Source organism: Staurois parvus, unplaced genomic scaffold (assembly GCF_062004578.1).
Source record: "Staurois parvus isolate SC_StPar_1 unplaced genomic scaffold, SC_StPar_1.0 ptg000748l, whole genome shotgun sequence".
NCBI classification, from domain to species: domain Eukaryota; kingdom Metazoa; phylum Chordata; class Amphibia; order Anura; family Ranidae; genus Staurois; species Staurois parvus.
This window is the reverse complement of record NW_028318544.1, coordinates 3,849,809-3,873,378: the sequence shown is the minus strand read 5'-3', so window position 1 is coordinate 3,873,378 and position 23,570 is coordinate 3,849,809. Positions and strand designations below refer to the sequence as shown.

General features: G+C 38.7%; 1 protein-coding gene across 1 annotated transcript; it reads left to right on the top strand.

The window, feature by feature from the left end:
- Window positions 1-13,956: 13,956 nt before the first annotated feature.
- PRDM14 (PR/SET domain 14) lies at window positions 13,957-22,086 on the top strand. The gene is made up of 7 exons (XM_089654257.1): window positions 13,957-14,562; window positions 15,119-15,166; window positions 15,286-15,443; window positions 16,422-16,692; window positions 18,200-18,402; window positions 20,545-20,646; window positions 21,840-22,086. Exons 1-7 carry the CDS (start codon window positions 13,965-13,967, stop codon window positions 22,065-22,067), a joined length of 1,608 nt encoding a protein of 535 aa, XP_089510383.1. The 5' UTR covers window positions 13,957-13,964; the 3' UTR covers window positions 22,068-22,086.
- The last annotated feature ends 1,484 nt before the right edge of the window (window positions 22,087-23,570 follow it).

Sequence of the window (23,570 nt, the reverse complement as noted above, 5' to 3'; positions counted from 1 at the left end):
TCTGCGCTTTGTGAATGGCCCCGTAGTCTTCTGGGACCTGTCGCGAGGGAGGAAGGGGGAGGACAACTGCCGAACGCCTCAGGCAATCGCACCAGAAGTGGAAGCGGGTACCTGTCAAATTCGGGTACCCCCCAAAAGGTGCCAATCCTTAATGGAAAGTGGGGGACAAACCCTTAAAGCGGAATGTCCTCTTTTGGCGGAGCTCCGCTTTAGTTTTCCAGCATGGCTGTTCAACAGAAGTTTAGCTAATGACCGATTTCTGCTGAACAAGGAAGGCCGCATAGCTCAAAATTCAGCCAGTCCCTGCTAAAACAACTGAATTTGATCTGTCTGGCCAGATCACCAGGTGAAAATAAAGGGGAAAAAAATTAAGCTGCAATATATTACATTTGTTCTTTTGGGTTTAGATACACTTTAAGTGGCCAGGGTAAAAATGATTCCTTTTTACATTATTATAGCAAATCTGGACACTGCTGAGTTCTATACAGTTGCCAGCTTACTTTTTGATTCTACAGAACTCCTTATGTACTATTACTATAATCACGTCCTAAAGCTATGCAAAGGTGTCCTGATGTCCTCTAGTCTTAGTTTTTGAACCAGTAGGGTGTGTGGTCCAGGTGGTACTTCTGCAAGATCAGGGTGTACATCTGTTTGTTGAGGTTAAGTAATAATTCTATTTTATAGTTTTAGGTAATAATGAATCGTATCTAAAACTAGTCAGTAACTTTTTTTTTTTGCAATAGGATTTGGTTAAAACCATTAATGGGGAACTAGAGACCAATACATGCCCCTTTTCTGGATTTATTCAAAGTGTGCTAAGACCACAACAGATGTACTAGGCAAGTATCGCCTTTTGTTAGATGCATTGATTAGTAAAGTTTCCTGTGTTCTGTTGTGACCTGGGGTTGGTGGAGAGAAACTAGGGAGCACTGCACGGGACCAAGGAGACTGACACTCACGAAAGAGTTGTTTCCCAAAAATGGGTGCAGAACAAGCCCAAAGGTATCTAGCGCCACTCTTGAAAAAGCAGTGTGTTACAAAATTGCAAACAGTGATGGGAAAAAATGTCTTGACCAAAGTTGTCACAACAGAGAAAGTTATAGATAACATCAGTGATGTGATGCATTTCATGACAGGATGTCACATTTGCGGATAAAAGGTATGTAACACAAATTTTAAAACAGGTAAAATATGGCAAATAAAAGATAAGAAAAATGTTGAGGAGTTATAATAATCAATTGTCTCTAAGTAGACAGGAAATGATAACTGAGCAGGAAAGATTAACACCATAAAGTATAGTAGTATTAATGCTTAGTGTAGAAGTTGTTTTATAATGGTAGTAACAATTGTAAACTGTAATAGATACTTACTAGAAAAAATAATGCCACTATAGCAAACTAATCAAAGCAAAAAACAAAGAAAAAAGTGTCCTTTAAACAAATACCCTGGATTTCTTTGAAAGAATACTGTTATTTCACCTTTTTTTTTTTTTTTTGTAATAATTGATTTTAAACATCAAAAAAAAAAACATGCATATATAGAAAAAAAACTGGCAGACTTCATGGATCACTGAATTTTTTTTTTCCTTGCATTGCTTATCCTGGTTCACACTGATGCGATTTGACCATTCAAATCACATGACAAAATGCATCCACTGATCGGCAATCGAACCATTCTGATCAGTGCGACTCTGATTTCGTCAGTCGCACAGATTTGAAAAGTAGCTCCTTAATTACTTTTGCCGATTTTGGGTGCAACTTGGATAGACATCTGTGCATGAAGTCGCACAGGTGTCTATGAAGTCGCACTGCCATCCGACTTTGAAATTGTGCGACTTCATTTGACCCAGTGTGCTCCAGGGCTCCAGTGCTTATTGTGCTAATATTTACTATTAAGTAATTTTTCTATTACTTTTATTATTGTTACTAACATTAACTATTTATTATTGCATTCCAAAAACAATTTTTACTTTAGACCTTCTTTTAGGTTAACTGTATTTTTGTAATGCACCCTTAGCTCTATTGTTGCACCTAACACTGTATTTCTAGCATTGGGTGGAATTTTATATTCTTACCCACTTCCTTCACTTTCTTCCAACTGGTAGAATGGGATAAACATTGACAGGCCTAGCAGAAAACATATCTTTTATCAAAGTCTAGCCACAGGCTGCATATGGGGATGTGTATGGCCCGTGCTGGTGACATACTCCTCCGCTTACTATACTTATCTTGGAGGATTAGATGGATCATGTAATCCTGAGGGAGGATTTAATAGCTGTGAAAATGACAAAAACATTCTGGAGCCATGCGCCATGTCTAGGACTTCTCCATAGAGGTCCTATTACACTAAATAAAATCATGTCCTGCTGCTTGGGCTATTTTCCCAAGTGGATCACTAACTTGTGTTCATGAGAGGTCTATTTATAAATGTTTCTGAAAAAGATTCACACATTTTTCTACATGAGTTAAATTAGAAAATGTGCGAATCCAGGGTGACTGTGGTATGAATTTTGTGTGAAAACATGTTCAAATCGAGCCTAAGGTGTTGATTTACTAAAACTGGAGTGTGTAAAATCTGGTGCAGCTGTGCATGGTAGCCAATCAGTTTGAGTTAAGCTTTCATAAAAAAAAACCTGGAAGGTGATTGGTTTCTATGCAAGGCTGCACTAGATTTTATACTCTCCAGTTTTAGCAAATTACCTCCTAGGTGTTTTCTTATAATCCGGTAACTCCAGACAAAATACAGAGATGAGCAAAATGAAAATGAAACGGCTATTTGACTGTCTTTTTTACTAATATCGACATGCTGACTGGCCACAGTGCAAATACTGCGGCTGGGTGGCACCTGTACCTGTATATTTTGCCTGCTCCAGTTCAGGGGAGTGCTGATCTTGTGATTGCTGTGCAATCACATGATCAGTGTCCACAAAGCTGTGTTTTCCTAGGCTGTAATTGGCCCAAACCTGTCACATGTTACCTGGGCAAATCAAAGCACCCTGTTCCATGTGATTAGCTGTAGGAAATCACAGATCACTAGTGATCACAGATGTCATAAATGGTTAACCCATTCATGACCGTTAAACTTTTTTATATACTTTTTTTGTTATAATGATTTGCATTGTGAAAGTATGTAAAAAAAAAAAATTAAAATTAAAAAAAAAAAAAATTGTGGGGGAAAACATGTATTCAATCCAGGGGCGGACTGACCATTTGGAAACTCGGGCACTGCCCGGGGTCAGTAGGGGGCCCCATGAGATGCCCCTGGTACTTTTTTTTTTTTTTTTTTTTTTTCATAGGCTTTTTTGAGTTTGGGCAAGGACAAGTTGTCAGTCCAACCCTGATTCAATCACTTCATTTTCCAAAAAACTGAAAAAATTACAACTTCTAAAAACTTGTCATGCCTCTTACTAAATGCCACAGACTATCTACTTCCAAAAAGGGGTAATTTGGGGCATATTTGTACTGTCCCAGCATTTTAGGGCCTTAAGAAATGAGAGAGGCCATCAATACATCAGAAATGATCAATTTTTGTATATAGATTCTCATGGTTTGTAGACACTATATCTGTCACACAAACCAATTAATATACATTTATTGGTATTTTTAACAAAGACATGTAGCAGCAGTGCTTTTTTGTTTTGTTTTGTTTTTAGTGGGAACACAGACCCAGAGCCTCCAGCACTGAATGTATGTAATGACAAGGGGTGCTGTAGGGTCTGTTGATGCTCGCTGCTGAGGGATCTATTGTTGTGGAGTGGATCCATTTTTGCATGGGGTAATATTGTTGCTGGAGGGTTCTATGGTTTTTGATAGGGGTTCTATTGTTGCTAGGGGCGTCTTATGTTTCTAGGGGGTCATTTGTTGCTGGGAGATATCTACTGTTGAGGGAGGGATCTATTGTTTCTGGCAGCTGGAGGGTTTGTTGAAGTTGGCTGTTGTTGCTGTGGGGGGTTATTATTGTTGGCGTGGATCTATTGTTGCTGTGAGGGATCTACTGTTCAGGAAGGGGTTTACTGTTGTGGCTGCTTGAGAATTTATTAATGTTGCCTGCTAGGAAATCTGTTGTTGCTGGTGGGGGCTATTGCTGTTGGGTGGATCTATTGTTGCTGGGGGTCTATTTTTTTCTGGCTGCAGGGGATCTATTTCACTGCTTTTCTTGTTATCAGCAACAAATTCCGTACAAATTACTTGGCGCCATGAAATATTTTGGTTCTGTATTCTCCAAAAGGAGCGGTACTGGGAGGTGTGTAGAAGGTAGAACCAAGGGATGCTCAGAGGTGGGTAGAGGGGTGGAGATGAGGGTGATTCCGAAGAGGTGAGTTCCTGCACTTATTCACTGAGGGGGAGAAAAGCCCTGTGTAGCACAATACATTTTTGATTTTATAAGATGTGTTATATGACAGAAAATGGGTGGTTTTTTTTTTTCAAACTTCTCATTTTTTTTCATTTATATCACAATAAGTAAAAATCCCAGAGGTTATCAAAAGCCATCTAAAGAAAGCTCTATTTGTGTGAAAATAAGATAAGAAAAATAATTTGAGTACAATATTGCATGACTGCACAATTGCCAGTTAAAGTGCAGTGCTGAATAGCAAAAAAATGCCCTGGTCGTGAAGTGGGTAAAGTCTTTCAGAGCTCAAATGGATAATGATGAACTCCAGGCAAACCACTAAATACACAGATAATAAAAGGGAGTATTTTACCTGCCAAAGGATTTGTATTCCTGTCTATCACCGCCCTGTCTTGCAGATCGAGGGACCACATTTTTCTCTGCTGCAGTTCAGTAACACTTACGGGTCTGCTCCCCACCCTGTGACTTGGGAGTAAAAGCCAAAATAAAGTGGTTGTAAACCCTCACATATACCCAGTGAAGTGACTGACCTCAGGTGATGCACAGAGGTGAAACCAATCATCCTACATAAATTGTACCTGTTTATCTACGCATCTTTCCCCTATATCCATTCAAAGTGTAGAATTTACATAGGATCTCTCAGCTATGAAAAGCAGGGGGCAGGGAGCTGATTAGAGGGACACCCACTTCACACTATGCCCAGGAACAGAGCTAAGGCTGTCAATCTGCTGGAGGTCCCTCCCCTATCACCATTTTTCTCGGTGTCAGGAAAACTTGTCAGAAGTGACTCATTCTTATAGCACAGGAATGAGGCAGCAGACAGTAATGACACTTTATATGCCGGCTTTGACCCAATGTCTTTGCAAGTCACCCTGTAAGCTCACTGAGAGGCATGCAAAGTTTTTCTGTATGAGTCGCTGCTCGGAAATGAACCTGCCAAAGATGTGTATTGGGACATGGTTTGCAACCTGTGCAGTGATCCACAAGCTGCTGCAATCTCCATCAGCATACCTCCTGCAGAAGAGCGCTCCAAAAATCATTAGGGGTAGCTGTAGAGGTAGGTTGCATGTCTAAGACCTTGTGGAAGACTACTGCTCCAAGTGACCTATGTTTTCAACTGCAGAATTTTAGGAGACCCTTTCCATCTGGGAGGGAATCTGTTCAAGAGAGGAATGGTAGCCATGTGTGTGAACAAAGTAATACAAGAGGAAGATGCTGACCCACTGAAGGATTGTTCAGGCTTTACCATTGCACTGGAAGATATTGTAGATGTACAGTACATGAACCAGTGTTGGAGTACTACATCCATGTTGAGTAAAATTCTCTGGACCCCAAATTGGGATGCCCTTCCATGGGAATGACCAACCAGACTGGCTGCTGCATTCCCAGATGAACTATCGCTCCCAAAAATGCAAAAACAAAGGGTTTGTTTTGTTTTTTTCTTTAATTCTGCTCCTAGAAGCTGAAGCTTGATAAGCGGTTCTAGCCTATAATAGCGTGTGACAAATAGGATACCGCTATTTGCTTCTAGGGGCAGAAAAAAAATGCATATAAGTAGCTGCTAGGAACTTCAAATGGGCTAGTGTGCATGGAGCCTAAAAATTGAAAACTAATGCAGCCACCACATTTAAGGATTGGTAAACTGTAATCACTTTTTTTTTGTTTTGTGCTCTAATAATGCTTTAATGCTATGACAGTGATGTCTCCAGTATTCCACTCCAACAGCTGCAGTTTTCAGATCAAGGGCACAGAATGTTGTTACCAGAGTTTGAATCTTTCCGGCTCTTCATCTCAAGTCCTCTTTTAGCTGTACCCGGCACTGCACTGGCTCTCTTACCACCGTTCTCTCCTAGCATATAAGGATAAGCACAGATTTCATTTGAGTTTGAACTGACCTCCATATTTGGACCATGCCATTGCCAAAAAATGGCCATATTAGCTCATTGATGTCACAAGAATTCCTTCCCCTTGGTCACATGTATCTGTGGACAGGGAATACCTAAGCTACAGCTGATTAGGCACTGACTTAGAAGCTATGCAGGGCCGGTGCTAGACTATTGTGCCCTAGGCAAGACCAGCTACTTGCACCCCTCTTCCCCCCTAGTAAATGACCGCTGCTCAGTTCTCTGGCATTCTCAGAGGAGACGGTTCTCCTCTGAATGCCTGTTCATGAAGCAGTGTAGATCGTTTCTACTAATGAAGGGAGAAGCGATCTACAAACGCTTTGAACGTTAGAAAATGGCTGCTGTTACTATATTCTCGTGAGATTACAGTAAGAGATCTGTCAAACAGTTTACTAAGCGGTAAATTATTGCTGCTTCGTTTGCTGCTCCCCGATTCTCCACCTCTGGGCTGGAGAATCTGGAGGGAGAACACCGATCACCAGTGAAGGACTGACATCGCTCCTTCATACACTGGCAGTCTGTGTGCTGAGATGATCAGCGGAGAACATAATGATCCGAGATCAGCAACAATCCTTAGGATCAATGCTGATCTCCGTTTTATAAAAAGACACCTTAGCAATGAAATGCATTTGACTATCACTTTGACTATTGCAGCTCCCTTCTCATAGGCCTACCTCTCCATAGGCTATCCCCTCTTCAGTCTGTCATGATTGCTGCTGCCAGACTTGTCTACCTTACCAAACATTCAGGGGTTTATTTACTAAAGCTGAAGAGTCCAAAATCAGACTCCCTTCTGCATAGAAACCAATCGGCTTCTAACCTCAGCTTGTTCAATGAAGCTTTGGCAATGAAACCTGGAAGCTGATTGGTTTCTATGCAGAAGGGAGTCTGATTTTGGACTCTCCAGCTTTAGTAAATAAACCCCTCAGTGTCTGCCACCCCTCTCTACCAATCCCTCCACTGCCTGCCAATTTGCCCAGCAAATTAAATACAAAATACTAACAGCAATCTACAAAGCCATCTGCACCAATCTGGCCTCCAAATATCACCCAAACCATGCTCTCTGCTCCTCCCAAGACCTCCTTCTCGCAAGTTCTCTTGTCTCCTCCTCCCATGCTCATCTCCAGGATTTCTCCAGAGCCTCTCCCATCCTTTGGAACTCTTTACCTTAATCTGTCAAGCTCTTCCCAGCACAATAGATACACTGCAAAAATAGATCCCAGAAACCAGTACCATTACACTCCTCAGCATCCCTTGCCATTACATACGTTCAGTGCTGGAGGTGCCGGAACTGCGTTCCCCTGCATTCCCGCTGAAAAAAAGCCCTGTCAAAGACTGTCTACTGTCATTTTTTACACTACACTTATTTTTTTTTGAATGATTTGCGGTACCATGTACCCCATACTCATTCACATAGGGGGGGATCTGTGGGTCCCCTTGTTAAATAGGGCTTCCAGATTTCAATAAGCCCCTGCCTGCAGACCCCCACAACCACCGGCCACAGTTTGGGTGAAGAGGCCCTTTTGTTTCAAGGGGGGGGGGTTCTCATTCACCCCCCCCATTTCCTGACCTGCTGGGCTTCATGCTTGGATAAGGGTCTGCTATGGATTTTGGGGGGCCCCCACACTATTTAAAACAAAAAAATTTTGGCATGGAGGGTTCTCACAAAATCCATACCAGACCCGAAGGACTTGGTATGGATGGGGGACTCATGCATTTGTTTTGGGTTTTTTTAAGTTTTTTATTTATTTATTTATTTATTTTTTTAAGTTTTTAATTGCTGGCATTTCTTTTTACATTCTGTCAGCGGGGAAACCCACTGACAGCTAAAACAGTAAAGAATATTTTCACTACTAAAATACCACATGACTTAATATAACTCTTGTGGTATTTTAGTAGCTGTGCGGCATCTTACTGCATACTCGGATGTGGAAAGATACAGCTTAGTGAATTGTCCCTTCTGTTTCGTTAGGTTCGAATGTTCGACCGCAAACTGAACAGGGGGTTGTTCAGCCCATCACAAGTGTACTGTGATACCTCAATACAGCAGGCACTATGGGGGAGATTTACCAAAATTGGAGCATGGAAATCTGGTGCAGCTCTGCAGAAAAACCAATCGGCTTCCAGGTATTATTGTCAAAGCTTAACTGAACAAGCTGAAGTTAGAATTTGAGTAACCTGCACCAGATTGTGCACCCCAATGGGTTTTGTTTAAAGTAAACAGGCACACATAAGCTTTAGTAAATCCTGCCCCTATAAAGAACAGTAAAGCACAATCGCTAAGCAGCAAATACTAATCAGAAATGATAGCTTAAATGCGCAGTGTGGAAATGGCTATTCCCATATACATATATCATAAAAAACTAGAGGAAACACTCAAATACAGTATTTATATCAAGATGGCCATATCCACAGGTATACAATTTAAAGAAAAATTAATGAAGGCTCTTGAGTTTATGTAAAAGAAAAAAAATATCCCCTTATGGATGGGACTTTAAAGGCAGCACTAGTTAAGGAGCCAAAGTGAAGAGACATGGAATAAAAAAAATAGTTTGTTAAAAATCTATTAAAAAGCTAGTGTGCTGACAGCCTTGTGGTCATATTTATATAAAATTGCATACAAACTCGTACATATAATTTACAGTCAAGCATCTAACACGTTTTGAGATCAATAGACTTGTCTTTTTCAGGGATGCAGTAGCTGGCTATAGTACACTCTCTGATAAAAACACACAGTGCATATAAACATCTTTTGTGATGAATATTTTTTTTTAAATATAGCCATTTTTATAGGCTCGTTGACTAGTGCTGCCTTTAAAGTCCCATCCATAGGGGATGTTTTTTTTCTTGTGTGTTGTCTTCTAGGGATGATAGCAGCCACAGACCTGTCATCATATTAATATACTTGAGTTTATGTAGAACTACAAGTACCTCTATACACTACTGACCAAATATACCATTCTTCCTATTACCAGCCAGAGAAGCTGACTTGTCCCAATACGTGCTCTGTGCTAGGTTGATGACTTGTATGATCCCAGCCCTGCCTTCCTGTCCTGGGAGTAGAGTAACGATGGGCAGGACTGCTCAGCTGTTCTTTGTGTATAGTAATGGGGGCACTTACCAGTCTGGTTTCGGATTTAGGACGTGTGCAAGGTCCTGCCCACCTGCCTTTTAATATGTTAATGCTTGTATTATTGGAGTGCTGCCCTGATCAGCTGTTCTCTGTGTACAGTAATCAGGAAACCTTTTCATTGCAGTGTTTGCTATGGGTCAGCTCTGCACCCTGCTGATCAGGGACACTCCAAGCAGAGTGGGAATCTACCTGCAGATCTCTTTTTATAAACGTACAATGGGCAGTTGGGGCTCTTCACAACCAGTATTATAATTAGTGTCCTGCTCAGTCCTCCTACCCCTCTCTCCATACACTTCATGTAGCAAGTACAGAGAGAACCCTGCACCAAATATTACAACTTAGACATGCAAAACGTGTAGTTAGAACCCTGCACCAAACTATACAACACAAACATATTACGGATATAAAAAGAACCCTGCACCAAACTATACAACACAAACATATTACAGGTATAAAAAACCCTGCACCATTACAGGTATGAAAAACCCTTCACCAAACTATACAACACAAACATATTACGGATATAAAAAGAACCCTGCATCAAACTATACAACACAAACATATTACAGGTATAAAAAACCCTGCACCATTACAGGTATAAAAAACAAACCCTGCACCAAACTATACAACACAAACATATTACAGGTATAAAAAACAAACCCTGCACCAAACTATACAACACAAACATATTACAGATATAAAAAACAAACCCTGCACCAAACTATACAACACAAACATATTACAGGTATAAAAAACAAACCCTGCACCAAACTATACAACAGTCATATCACCCATATAATAGTGAGAACCCTGCACCAAATGATACAACCTAAGACATATAACAAGAGGACTGCACCAGTAATACAACACAAACGTGTAATAAGTGTAGTGGGAACCCTGGACCAAATACAACACAAACATATAACAAGTAGTGAGAAGCCTGCAGAAAATCCAACATTTACAATTAGACCCTGCACCATACAGTACACACTTGTAATAAGTATAATGAGAACCATGCACCTAATAATACAACACAAATCTGTATAGTGAGAACCATGAACCAGATGATGTGATGTAAAACAAACGCAAACACAACCTAACAGACATTAGTTTATTTTTATTTACTAAGAATTCCCCTGTAACTTAGGAGTTTAATGTATGTAATCGTTGTGTTTTTTAGTACGTTGTAATTATTATTGGATTTCGGTTTAATAACGCACACTTTTTGTTCGATCATGGATCATGTGGATTTTATATAGAACAATCATATCGTTTAATGTGTCGCAATCTTACGGTCTTTGAAATGTATCGGGTTCACTGGTTTATCGAAATTCGTTAAATGTTTGTGACTTTTATTAATGCATTTCTTATCTGTTAAATGTATATATATTTTTAATGATACGTTTAACATAATATATGTGTGTAGATATTTATATTCTGTGTGTGTACAATTTGGGGTATTGATGTACTTTTACATCGGATGCGCCTTCAATACTCCCTACCATATTTCAAGGTGTTATAATTATACGTTTTTCATATTATTTCATACAATATCTCACTGGCAACAGAATATGTGCAAATCTATGGCTCAGATGGGAGCACAAGGAACTTTTTTTCTACAGATTTTGGGAAAAAAAAAAAGTCGGAATTAATATTCAATGGGTCTATAGATTTCTGCAGCTGTGTATGAAGTGTTGGGTGTAAATATCATCGAATCGTCTCCTTAATTCAAGTAATCAGCACGGAGATCAATAGATTTTAATTGCTGATCTCTCCCATGCAATATGTCAGATAAAGTGCTGCACCCGTGTGATCATTATTCAGCACCCCCAACAGCGACAGCAAGGATGATAGTGTATGCACATTCGTGTAAGATACTGTGTATGTCTGTGTGTGTGTGTATATGTATGTGTATATATATATATATATATATATATATATATATATATATATATATATATATATATATATATATATATATAATTTATTTCCAGTATATGGAATTATTTGTAATAAAGTTGATTGATATGACTTGGAAGCAGATAATTTATTGTAAGTCGGTCAGTGGACTCTCCAGGGGCCACACTTAGATGAAGCCTGATTGGCCAGTAGCTGGCAGCTAGGTGGGTGGGAGGGGGCAGATGCTGCTAGGATTGAGGATGGACTTCTGGTCTACTGTAGCCCCCTCTCACCTCCTCCCTCCTTCTACTTTGACTTCCCTTTTAACCCATCTGCCTTGTTTTGCCTTCAAACACAAGGCAGAACCCACATCGCCAGCATTCTACTCACCACCACCATCCCCCTGATCCCAGAGCTGGAGATTGGACAACATCAGCCATAAGATGTGATTAAACCCACCCAAACTAGGACTGAAGTGGGATTTGAGGACTGCACTCCCTGTGAAGCTTCTCTGCAGATCTGGAGGATTTATATCACAGTGAGTACCACATACCTATGGATGGAATCTAGACATCCGTGCTGATCTAATAAAGTTAAAGGAGTTTTCAGCTGCTCCTAAGTGTCCAGTGACCAGCAGAGCCCCCCAGCTCAGGGGTGTCAATGCTTTCTTTTTAATGTGGAGAGATGTGTTCATTATTTGTGACCTTTCCTCTGACCTCATGTTCTGCCATGTGTGTGTCACGACCCCGTTTTGTTTCTTGTATTGGCTGCCATTGATCAGGACCATTAGGTGAAATTCATGAAGGTTTCCTCCTCTCCTCTGCTCCACATTCTCTATTGATCATTAGAAAAAGGTTATTTTAAGCGGAAACACACAGACTGGTTAAGCCGGCTGTTTACAAATATTTGTCTGTATGGATTGGATGATGTCCTTTTTCTCCGGACATAGTAAAAAGAAAAAAAATTGATCAAAAGATCAGCTAAAATCGAGTTTATGGTGGTGATCTCATGTTTAAAAAAAAAAAATAAACTGCATCCTACTTCCATAATGTGCTTTTACATGTGTTTTGGTTTATGTATTTTTTTAATGTCTTCATATTTTTTTATATGACGAAAATAGATTTATTAGCGTTCTTAATTGGTCAGACATGTAGTATCTTATTATTTTTTTAGTAGTTCTGTAATTTTTTGTTTGTTTTTAAAATTTACATATAACTGATTTGTGGTAATTATTCAGTAAAATCAGTAAATTTTCTGTTTTTTTACAGTTGTGATTGTTATAAATAAAAGTAAAACCAGAAAATACACAAATTTAATTGTAACAGAAAAATCTTATCTGATCTAAACTGCCACAAATCTACCTAGAATATGTACACTATGAAGGCGGTGAATGTTAATTTCTGGTTTGTCCATTTTGTTCGTATTAAAAATAGCAATAGTTAAAAAAAAATAGTGATTAGTCATTATAAAACTTCATTAAGTAATTATCCGACCACTTCCATAATAATCTGTTTTATTCTCCCCATTTTTACTTCTTAATGTTAGAGATACATATATAAGTAAAGTAAAAATTGTGTACAAATATTCCCCCTCCAATATCTGCTGGCCCCAGGCTTGTCTTATCACTTGATTCAAAGCGATCACTATAAAAAATCATGTATATGGGCAGATTGTATGATATCTCATGTGCAGGATCACGATCCAGTTGAAGATTTTCCATCCAATGTAGACTGAAAATTACCAATCACGAGTTGTACTTGCTGCAGTTTTTCGAAATAATTCCTGTTTAACAAAACTTGCCTGTATAACACAGGACTGGGACTTTTTTTTTTTTTTGAAAGAAACATATTAAAATTCTGAAGGGTCACTTTTGGTTTTATTTTTGAGGTATAAAGTGAATACAAAGCGTTGTATGTCATCTTTTTTTTTTGTGGACATTTTATAAAACTATGTAATTGCATGTAATCGCCAAAGCCCAAACCAACTCTACTATTAGAATATCAGATCCCCAATACACACTGCAATCCCAGTGATCAGACGATCTCACAGCAATAAGTTCTTACTTTTTGTTTGTCTGTTGTGCACAATTTGTACTTATTTCAGATTTCTTACTTTTTGGTTTAAAAAAATAAATAAAACGGCTGACAAAACAAAAAATTACCCCAAAATGTAAAAAATAAACACAATAACAACCACAAAAAAAGTAGTGGGATCACCTGCATGCCCTTTTTCTATTTTATCAATAAAATATTAAAAAAAAAAAAAAAAAAAAAAAAAAAAAGGGAAGGCTTGTGCTCCCACCATTTTTTTAAATATTTTTTAATCTATAAATAGTGGGATCACCTGCCTGTCCGTTTGTTTTTTGCAATTAGAAATATATAATTTACTCTGAATTTAATTTTGGTTTTTAATGGTGATTGATGTATTATACCAAAGCTAGCCATATATAGCGTATATATGTTACCAGATAACAGCAGAAAGTCGCATTTTGTTTTTTTTGTTTTTTTTAACTATCAATGTCATTAAGAGATCCGATTTTTTTTATGTTTTAAAGTGTATATTTACAAATGTTGACATAAAGACAAGCAGTAATTTGGGCAGGAGGTGATATGTCATTTGGCACTGCTGATCACTCATGTTTGTCACTTTCAGGGAGGCCCAGATCGGATCTTGGCAGGATGGCATTGTCTATACCCAGCACCCTCACCAACCCTGTGGACAGAAGCTTTCCCATTGACAGGCTTCCTATTAGCCCCCCCACCATAGGCTCTTATTTCCCCTCATTGTTGCCCCATGGTCACTACCTGAGCATCTTGGCAAACCCTCATGACATGTTTAATCCCCTGAAGTCTCTGGGCAGACTGGTCAACAAATCTTCCCCATTAGCAGCCCTCAATTTCAGGGAGCTTCCCTCTGTCCTCAACCATAGTTCATCTCCCAGCCAGAACCTGTTCAGTCCTCTTCCCACTTCATACCCCATCTTCAGTAAAGTCCAGTCTGGACTGTGCAGTAAGGAGGACCCCCAGAGTAATGGACAGCCAGGGGGACCCCGAATCCATTCCAACCCCCCAGAGAGTCCCAGAGCCAACAAGAAATGTAAGGGGGTCTCTCTGAGTTTGGCCATCTTAGAGAGCACACCGAGCAGGACCTACCACTTCACAGAGGATGATCTGCACACTGTGCTCTATGGGTACACCTGTGGCACCGAGACCAAACGTGCCCAACATGGCGCCACACATGCCATCTCTGGGCTGAGGATACCAGCCAGCTCTGCAGGTCAGTACCGCTCATTGAACGCAGGTGAACGCACTCCCACGTCTACAGATTCCATTCTCCAGTGTGAACTATAACATCTGTATGAAACCTGACTATACACCTTACAATCTGTACAGTCTCCTAATGCCAACAGGTATCTAGAGCTGCCAGACTGGATACAAAGAAGGGTTTGACATGGCATGATTTTTAAGGAAATTGTGCAATAAAACTTGTAAGCTGTATGACCAGGTCCAATGATACCACCGCTTTTGGGAGAGAAAAATGTGTGTGTAATATATATATATATATATATATATATATATACATATACATACATACATACATACATAATGTGTATATCATTTTTTTTTTTTGGTGAATGTATACAAAATATATCGTTGTAGTTTATTAACCTATTAGCCTACAGTTACCATATATATTTATATATATATTCCGGATTTATTACTTTGGGACATTTTAAAAGCTCCATATATAAAGATTATTTAAGTGTTTGTATCCAGTGTTTTTTTTTTTTTTTTTTGTTTTTTAAATGGTCTTTTATTGGTACATTGTGCAGGGTTGGACTCCCAAATACTGGACAGAGAGGCACTACAACTACCAGAAGGTAGATACAAATTTATATTATATTAATTATAATAACTGATGACCATCTGTCTATTTGGAGAACCTGGTGTCTTTTTTTTTTTTTTTTTTAATGAAATCTATGTAATTTTTTTTTCTAAGGTTTGGCCATCATGAGGACCAAGTATGGAGATATTCCAAAATCAGGGGTCTTTAGCACAAACATCATACCTAAAGGGTTGAAATTCGGTCCGTTTCAGGGGAAAGTGGTGAACACAAGTGAAATAAAAACCTATGATGATAACTCACTGATGTGGGAGGTAAGAGCAACGCCAATTCCTTTTTACTAGGGAAAAAAAACAAAAACCCTAAAATTCATTTAAAAAGACATGTAATGTAATTCGTTTTGATTTCTGAGCTATAGAAAAATATTGTATCTGATCTGAAGATCAACAAATATAATAGAAACACTGTACAGACAGGGAAATGTTGTTGCCTTTTTATTTTGTGTTATGCTGATTGGTGAGTTTGTTACATTCTGGCCAGAAAAAAATACCAAACATTTCCAGACTTCCCTACATCCAATTAAAAAAAAAAGAAGACTCAAACGTTCCTGAATCTACTAAAATAAATACCTAAAATAATATATTAATAAAAACAGAAAATATTAAAATTAAAGTTCTTCACAATAATGTTTGTCATATTATGATTATATTGTTCTAGTATTATATTCTTATTATAGGTATTCAAATGACACAAAATGTAGATCACTACACCTGTTACAATTATTGCAATTCCATTTCTTAAATTTAGGATTAGCATAGAATAGAGATGTATGTCCTATTTATTTATTTTAATTTCTTCGGCCTAATTTTTATGGAATTGGTTAATCAGGTACTAGAACAAACGGTTATCGCTGGGAAAAGATGGGTGATAACAGTACAAAACGAGGACTTCAGAGAAGTTCCATTCTTGTAATGCTATTTGTAGCAACTTATATTATAACTTTCCCTGAAATATTCTAACCATATGATGAACGAAACTACAGAAATCGCAAATAAATTGTTAGCTCTTCATTTGATAATTCGTTGTCCTGAAATGCTGAGAGTTGTAGTCCATCACCCCTGGCCTAAATGCATTTATATAAAAGTCCATTACTAATGATAATATATAAGTAATAATAATTTAAAACACAATCTAACAAAAGTTGTTCTAAAAATGACTTCTGAATTTATTTAGCAATGATACAAATATTTCAGTCTCTAGTAAGACGTAATTCGTTTGGTTTTTCCTGTCAGATTTTTGAAGACGGAAGACTCAGTCACTTCATAGACGGGAAGGGGGCATGTGGGCATTGGATGGCACTAGTGAACTGTGCCCGCTTCCCCGAGGAGCAGAACCTGATCGCAGTGCAGAGTGAGGGGGAGATCTTCTATGAGACCTGTAAGGAGATCCTGCCCAACCAGGAGCTGCTGGTCTGGTATGGGGATTTCTACCTCCAGTTCCTGGGCATCCCTGTCAGTCTGAAGGGCATGGATGAGGGCAGAGACCCATTCCAGCACACAGAAGGTAAGCTCCCTGGACTAAAGACCTCTTCTTGGGAAATGGCGCATGCAGAGGCTGCCGCCTCCTGCTATTGATGAGGAATAAAGAAGTCTTTATTTAAACCTCTGTAGCTTTAATCTGCAGAAGGAAAATATAACGGTTAGCTGCTCAGTAAAGCCCATCTAAACAAGCCCATGTAATTGTTATTGACAAGAGCAGAATCGGATCCGGATTATCTGCTAAGTAATTATCTTGCAATGATTTAGGCTAATAGTTATCGGAATATACAAGCCACTGTTATCCTTCAATGTATGGATTTACCTGTGGGGTGTGCTTGGTCCTTTCCGGGCTCTTCCCAGAACAAATACGCCGATAGAAATTAGCCATGCTATAGAAAACATGGGAGAAAATGAAGCCAAACCATCCCTGCATAAAGCTGCCCATACAATTTACAATCTGATTGTGCAATCCCCTTTAGATCTCAACTTTGTAGTGCAAGAGGCTGTCTGATTTGCTACTAAATAAACAGTTTGCTTAGGTGTGCCTTATATTTCATGATTTGTTAGCTCCAAAGGACATTATAGCAATTGTACAATTTTGATTGTATAGTGTATGTCCTGCCTTAAGCAAGAATCATGATCACAAAGCTGAGAGGGGGGAAAAAATGGCAATGGTGGTTAGCTTTTTTTCCTACCATGTGCAAGGTTTTTTTTTTTTTGTTTTGTTTTCTTTTAATTTATAATTTCAGGTTTTAGATATTGCAGGAACCATGCCTTGCACTGACAAGTGCTATTCCGTTTGAATGATTTACATGCTAATTTATTAAAAGATTTAGCCCATTTTATTTTCTCTATGCAAATGGTTTTGTATATATAAATGGCTTATTGGCATGTGTTTGCCCACTATCTGGTACTTTCTCACTCCTGTGTTTTTATGGCCACCCAGTATAGTAAAATACAGAATGTTATTACGATTATCTCTCAGTTGTGATCTTACACTGTGCTCTCTATTATATTGTGTTAATTTTACTGAAAGATTTAGGCCCCATTCACACAGAAAGAAGCGTTTCTGCACATGTTCCTGAAAATGCGCCAAATTGTGCTTGCAGTGCCATTATTTCTTAATGACACCCAAACGTGGCTACCAGATATATGCGGTTTGTCGAGCAACAAAACTAAAAATTGCCCCAAACCACACATTACAAAATATGAGGCTCCTTGCCACAAAAAAGGTGTAAGATCTACTTTGAGCATGTACGGCAGCCTATCCACGTGTATGGGCTTCTTTTAAGCTGTCATGCAGCAAACATGCATAAAAAGTGTGAATAAAGATATATAGTGTGTGTACACATCACACAGGTGTGAATGAAGCCTTAAGAGACACAACACTCTTGCATATGCCAAGGCAGTCAAAATGATGCTGGTAATGAATTCCCCAGCAATACCCCATTGGACACAGGGGAGGGTGTTGGGGGTTACATTAAAGTGGTGCTCTGAGGCTGAATAAACTCTCTTCTAATTGTGTCTTGCAGAGTCTGGAGAGGGATACAAGTGTGAGCGATGCGGAAAAGTGTTTGCCTACAGATATTACCGTGACAAGCACCTGAAATACACTCGCTGTGTGGACCAGGGGGATAGAAAGTTTCCTTGCCATCTGTGTCAAAGGTCATTTGAGAAGAGGGACAGACTGAGGATTCACATTTTACATGTGCATGAGAAGCACAGACCACACAAGGTAGGTTCAGACTACTATCCCACTTTCTGCTGTTTGTATAAATGATTGCTTATTTAAGTATACACATAGAGATGGAGCTGTCGGCTGTGTTGCCCAGTGCAGCTTATCCTGATAGAGAGCTCATGGGGTGGTAGAAGGGTTGGAGTTATTACTAGGCACAATAGGCCCCTGAGCTATAAAATAGGAGAGGAGAGGCTTTTCCTTGAATAGTCATTGGCTGAATATTTTTCCCTGTCCTAAATTTTAAAGCAGGCATCTCATTAAAGGATGCTAAACCAGGTTAGGGCCAATAAAATAAGAAAACTCTTTGGTAACGAGGCTATTCTGGAAGAAAGGGTGTTGCTTTTGGTGCCAAAGCTAGAGTGCCTAAGAGCTCCTGTGATGGTAACCTGGCTCTTGATCATGTCATTGGAATACAGGTGGGTCTATAATGTCAAAACCCTCCATTGCTTTCCAATGTTCTTGGCTCTCATTAGAACATCAAGCACAGCTTAGGCATCAGGGTCTACTAATTTATTATTATTATTATTATTATTATAATACAGTATATAGCTCCGAAGGGTATGCTCAGCACTGTACAGTAGCAAACTCTTGGATTGATACTCCACTATACTAATGTAACAAGTGTTTTAAGAGCCATAATGGGGGCATAATTGGCAGAATCTGTCATGACATAGACAACTAAGCAAGAGCTGGCTGGGGCACTGGGGTTATCCACACACCCAATACATTTCATTTCTGAATTTTCCAGTCATACAGTCATAAATCAGAACCTCTGCCATCAGGTCAGACCATTCACAATCCAGCATCTAGTTTAGGTGGTTTGCTACTTTTCAGCATTTTAAACTGTAAAATTGGTTTATGAGCAGCATAAGATATTCATGAACATGAGACTTCAGAATATGGTCCCACCTGGAGATAATCATATTACCTCTGTGGTCCTTTTTAGTGCTCTTCGATATATTTCTGGTAATTAGATTGCATAAGACTCCTCATTCAGATTTACAAATGAGTTGTAAACATTAGCAAGTAATTTTGTGTGGACCCAGTCTTTGGTGTGCAGGGTACTATGATGACACTGGTTGGTCTTCTGCAATGAAAGAGTTAAGCCAAGTCACGGGTGGCTGCCATTATCTCAGCAGGATTTGGCTGCAGGCCCCATATTTAGACCTGAAAGGCTTGTAAACTGAAATAGATCCAGGTCTGGCTCAATGAGACACACTTTCATTTCACGGGCCAGCTTACATTATTTAACAGTTCAGTTGGCTGAGAAGATTTTCTTGAGTGTTCTACATATATTTGGGGCTAATGCATTGTGTGTAATATTAGAGATGTGTCTAGGATCAATACAAGGTTCTCTTCATTGTCATACACTAAACCAAGGAGGACACTACTGGAACCTGGGAACCCATTCCATCACCAGATAACATGAACCCCCAACACTGACTACTTTCAATTTCATGCATTTGGCATCCTGTGCTGGACAATGTTGAAATCCTGATGTGTAAATATAGTGACCATCTCCATTTTTTCTATAGCACTTGTGTAAGGTTTATCATGTATGTAGATGGTGTGTGTGGTCTAAATTCAGTAAGGAGTGGATTTCTATACCTAAATTTTACTCCACTCATTGATACAACATATTGGAGTTAGTGCGCACTCACACTTTCAGTTAGAAATCCCATTCATTCTCATGTGGCTTGTACAATTGTGCGTTTAAATTCTAGAACATGTTGCATTTTACTCTTATTTGAATAGAATTTAAAATTGCACAAATTGTTCATATGTCATGCAGTCTAAAATAATCAATGATAAAATACAGGGTAATTAAAGAAAAATCTCTTGTACGTTTTTTTTCTACACATTCTGTAAATCCACCATTTAGTCTTGAACATTCTTCTATTCAGCATTCATCTCACTATAATAAGTAATGTCAAAACAAATTCAAATGGAGGCAATAAACACAGCTATTGAACAACAATCATCCTCAATCAATGTTGCTCTAGCCACAAGCATCGACTCTCCATATGGTAACACAGCCCTGGTCATATAGTGCTGTTGAGATCCTAAACTGGTAATCATGATGACATCTGGGTCAAGCTCAATATTGGTCATGTTCTTGTCTGTTTGATCTGATTTCAGTGCACAGTGTGTGGGAAAAGTTTCTCTCAGTCGTCCAGCCTGAACAAGCACATGAGAGTCCATTCCGGAGAGAGACCTTATAAATGTGTCTACTGCAACAAGGTATGGTAACTGGCAGCCTCCCTCCTTCGCATTGTTCTCCAATTCTTTTATCTGTCAAAGGAAAATTACAAATGATTTTTATTAAGGATTGGCAGTATTGTGTACTGTAGATATTCTGTGATGGTAACCATGACCTGTAGGTACATGATAGGTGTAGAAAGATCCAGATGAAACCCCTCCTAAGCCTGAATATAACAATTCTATTCAAAAACTAAGGAAGGGTTTACAAGTCTGTACTCTGGAGAATCAAAATTCGGTTTCTTTGGAAGCCATATGACTGGTAAAGTTGAACACACATTCTGTTATCTGATTTTACATTGTATGTTAGAGTTATCAACAACTAAACATTTCTTACCTGATTCTATCAAAATTTAATGGATTGTTTAGGAAGGCCCTTGCTACATAGTAATCGAGTTATTGATAAATTCAGAAGACATTTTACAGGGATTGTTCAATCAGATTGGAGGTCAACTGTACATTGAAAGGTGTGTTCACACTTCATTTTCCTGCAGTGCATGTCCTTCAAATTGAAATCCTATTCATTCCAAAATAGGATGCAGTTTAGAGCATTCTTAAAGTGGAACTAAACTCTTTCAATCAACATTAACTATTTTTAATCCTTATGTTGCTAGCATTAGTACATAGATTGGAAGGTATATTATATTTACTTGCTTTACACTTATTTTTTACATTTCTTCAGTTGTGTCTTGGTTTCTGGCCTAGGCCACAATGATCTCATACATCCAAGGAGTCTTCATGGGCATTTATTTTTCATCTGGAGGAGGGGGATTTCTCAGCTAAGCACACTCTCCTGCCTGAGTTAAGGGTAGATGGATTCCAGGAAATCCTATATGAATCATTTTCTCTTACTCAAAAAGACAGCAGCCAACAAACGAGGGTGTTTTTCAAAGTGATTTCTAAAAAATAAATAAATAGCACTGAGACATGGATGGGTGGGTGCGTTTGTTTTTGAATATTAAAATGAATTGTATAATGTTTTAGGTGCTCAGATACAGTGTGCAGTTCAGCTTTAAATACTACACTAGTGTGTGTTTATGTGCAGGGCCACTGAAATCATTTAATCATTTCAGCCGGAGATCTTCTTTAAATAAAAAGTCAGCAATGTCTGTATCAGCCTTTCCTTTACATTTGGCTTGCTGGAGTAATGTTCATGTGTTTTCCTTCCTTTTTAGGCATTTACAGCATCCAGTATCCTTCGCACTCATATCCGGCAACATTCGGGTGAGAAGCCTTTTAAGTGCAAACACTGCGGCAAAGCCTTTGCCTCTCACGCTGCCCATGACAGCCATGTGCGCCGCACTCACATTAAGGAGAAGGGATACAGCTGTACACTGTGTGGACAGAATTTCCTGGAACTGGAGGAGTTCCGATATCACATGCAGATCCACTCTGCTCTCTAACCAATCCCTCCACCCATTGCTGCTACCTGCCTGTCTGTCTTGTTTGCACTGTGCCAACTATTTATTTTATTCTGATTATTTATGTCTATATTATTTCACAGCCTATAATTTATCGAAACAGTTATTTTATCAATGTGGTAAATATTTCTCTATATTCTAAATATATGCAGAATTTACAAAGTTTCCAACTCTATGCTTTAAGTTGATAGAGCAGAAAATACCAAGTTTCTTTAGTAAGCTTGGTCATTTGAATATTGAAATGAAAAACTATATGTGTAAGATGCTGTAAATATTCAGATACTGCTTTTCTTTAAGTGTTTTTCCATTTGTAGGAATGAAAATTAATTTTATTGACTAAAATATGATGACTGTAAAGGTACTTATAGCTGTGAAATGTTTGCCTCCCGAATCGTGACTGTTTGTGTATATGAGTACCAGCAGAACTCTGATTAAGAAATTTTGGTGGGTGGTTGATTGACTGACTGGTTTGAATTTTTGTGGTTCATCAACTGTCTCCTTCTGCATTTGACTGTCCTCTGTGTTCACTCCCTCTCCATGTATGCGCAGGCAATGTGAGCCTGCATGTTCATGGTGCAGTCGCTGTGAATAATTGGTGGTCAGATCTTATCTCCACGCTTGATTTCAGGGAGTCTACATCACAGCCAGGCAAGTAGCATATTCAGAGGGAGGAAGTCTGCAGTGCTATCCTTCGATTTTTCTGTTTCTCTCATGACAGGTTTTCTTTAAAGAACAGCAGTCAAAGAAATTGGCCCAAGTTATCCCTAAAATGTCCTTTAGTAATCCTATCTATAAGTTCTAATAGTTGTATTCATGTCCAAGTGGCATATGGGTTTAATGCTCTATAGTTTGAACTATGGATGCCATTGGTTGCAAATCCTAATAAGGTGAACTGTCCAAAAAAAAAAAAAATAATAATTACATAGTACATTTGCACTTGTATCTGAAAAAGATGACCTATTGTGAAAATCAATTAACATTTAAATCCAGGTTTTTGGTTCTGAACAAATACAACAATTGTTGACATATTCTAGTCTCGTCTGATCACACAGCCCCAGTATGTGAACCTCACGTGGGAGGGTCTTTCCAAAATATTGGGTCTTTGGGGCAGAGTTATGGGATCTTTTTTGTTCATGGAACATGAAAAGATCATGCTTGACCCAATGGGCCTTCTTTGACCGTTTTTTGGAGTTTGCATGTAATAGATGAGTTTGTCAAATAATGGTTCGCTAATTGTGCAAAGCTTTAGCAGTTCCTTGTACTGCCTTGGCCAATGCTATCAAGCAGTATGTTTTATTTTCAGATCTAATGAATAATGTTGGTTATGTAATTTACAAAAGCCACACAGATATTGAGATGCTGCCCAGTAATCTGGATTGTATGGCACAGAAACGTCAAAGACTTAAAATGACTCTGCTAAAACATGGATTTATTAGGATATTCTGGTAAATGTGACTGTAAGGCAGTGTTTCTCAACTCCAGTCC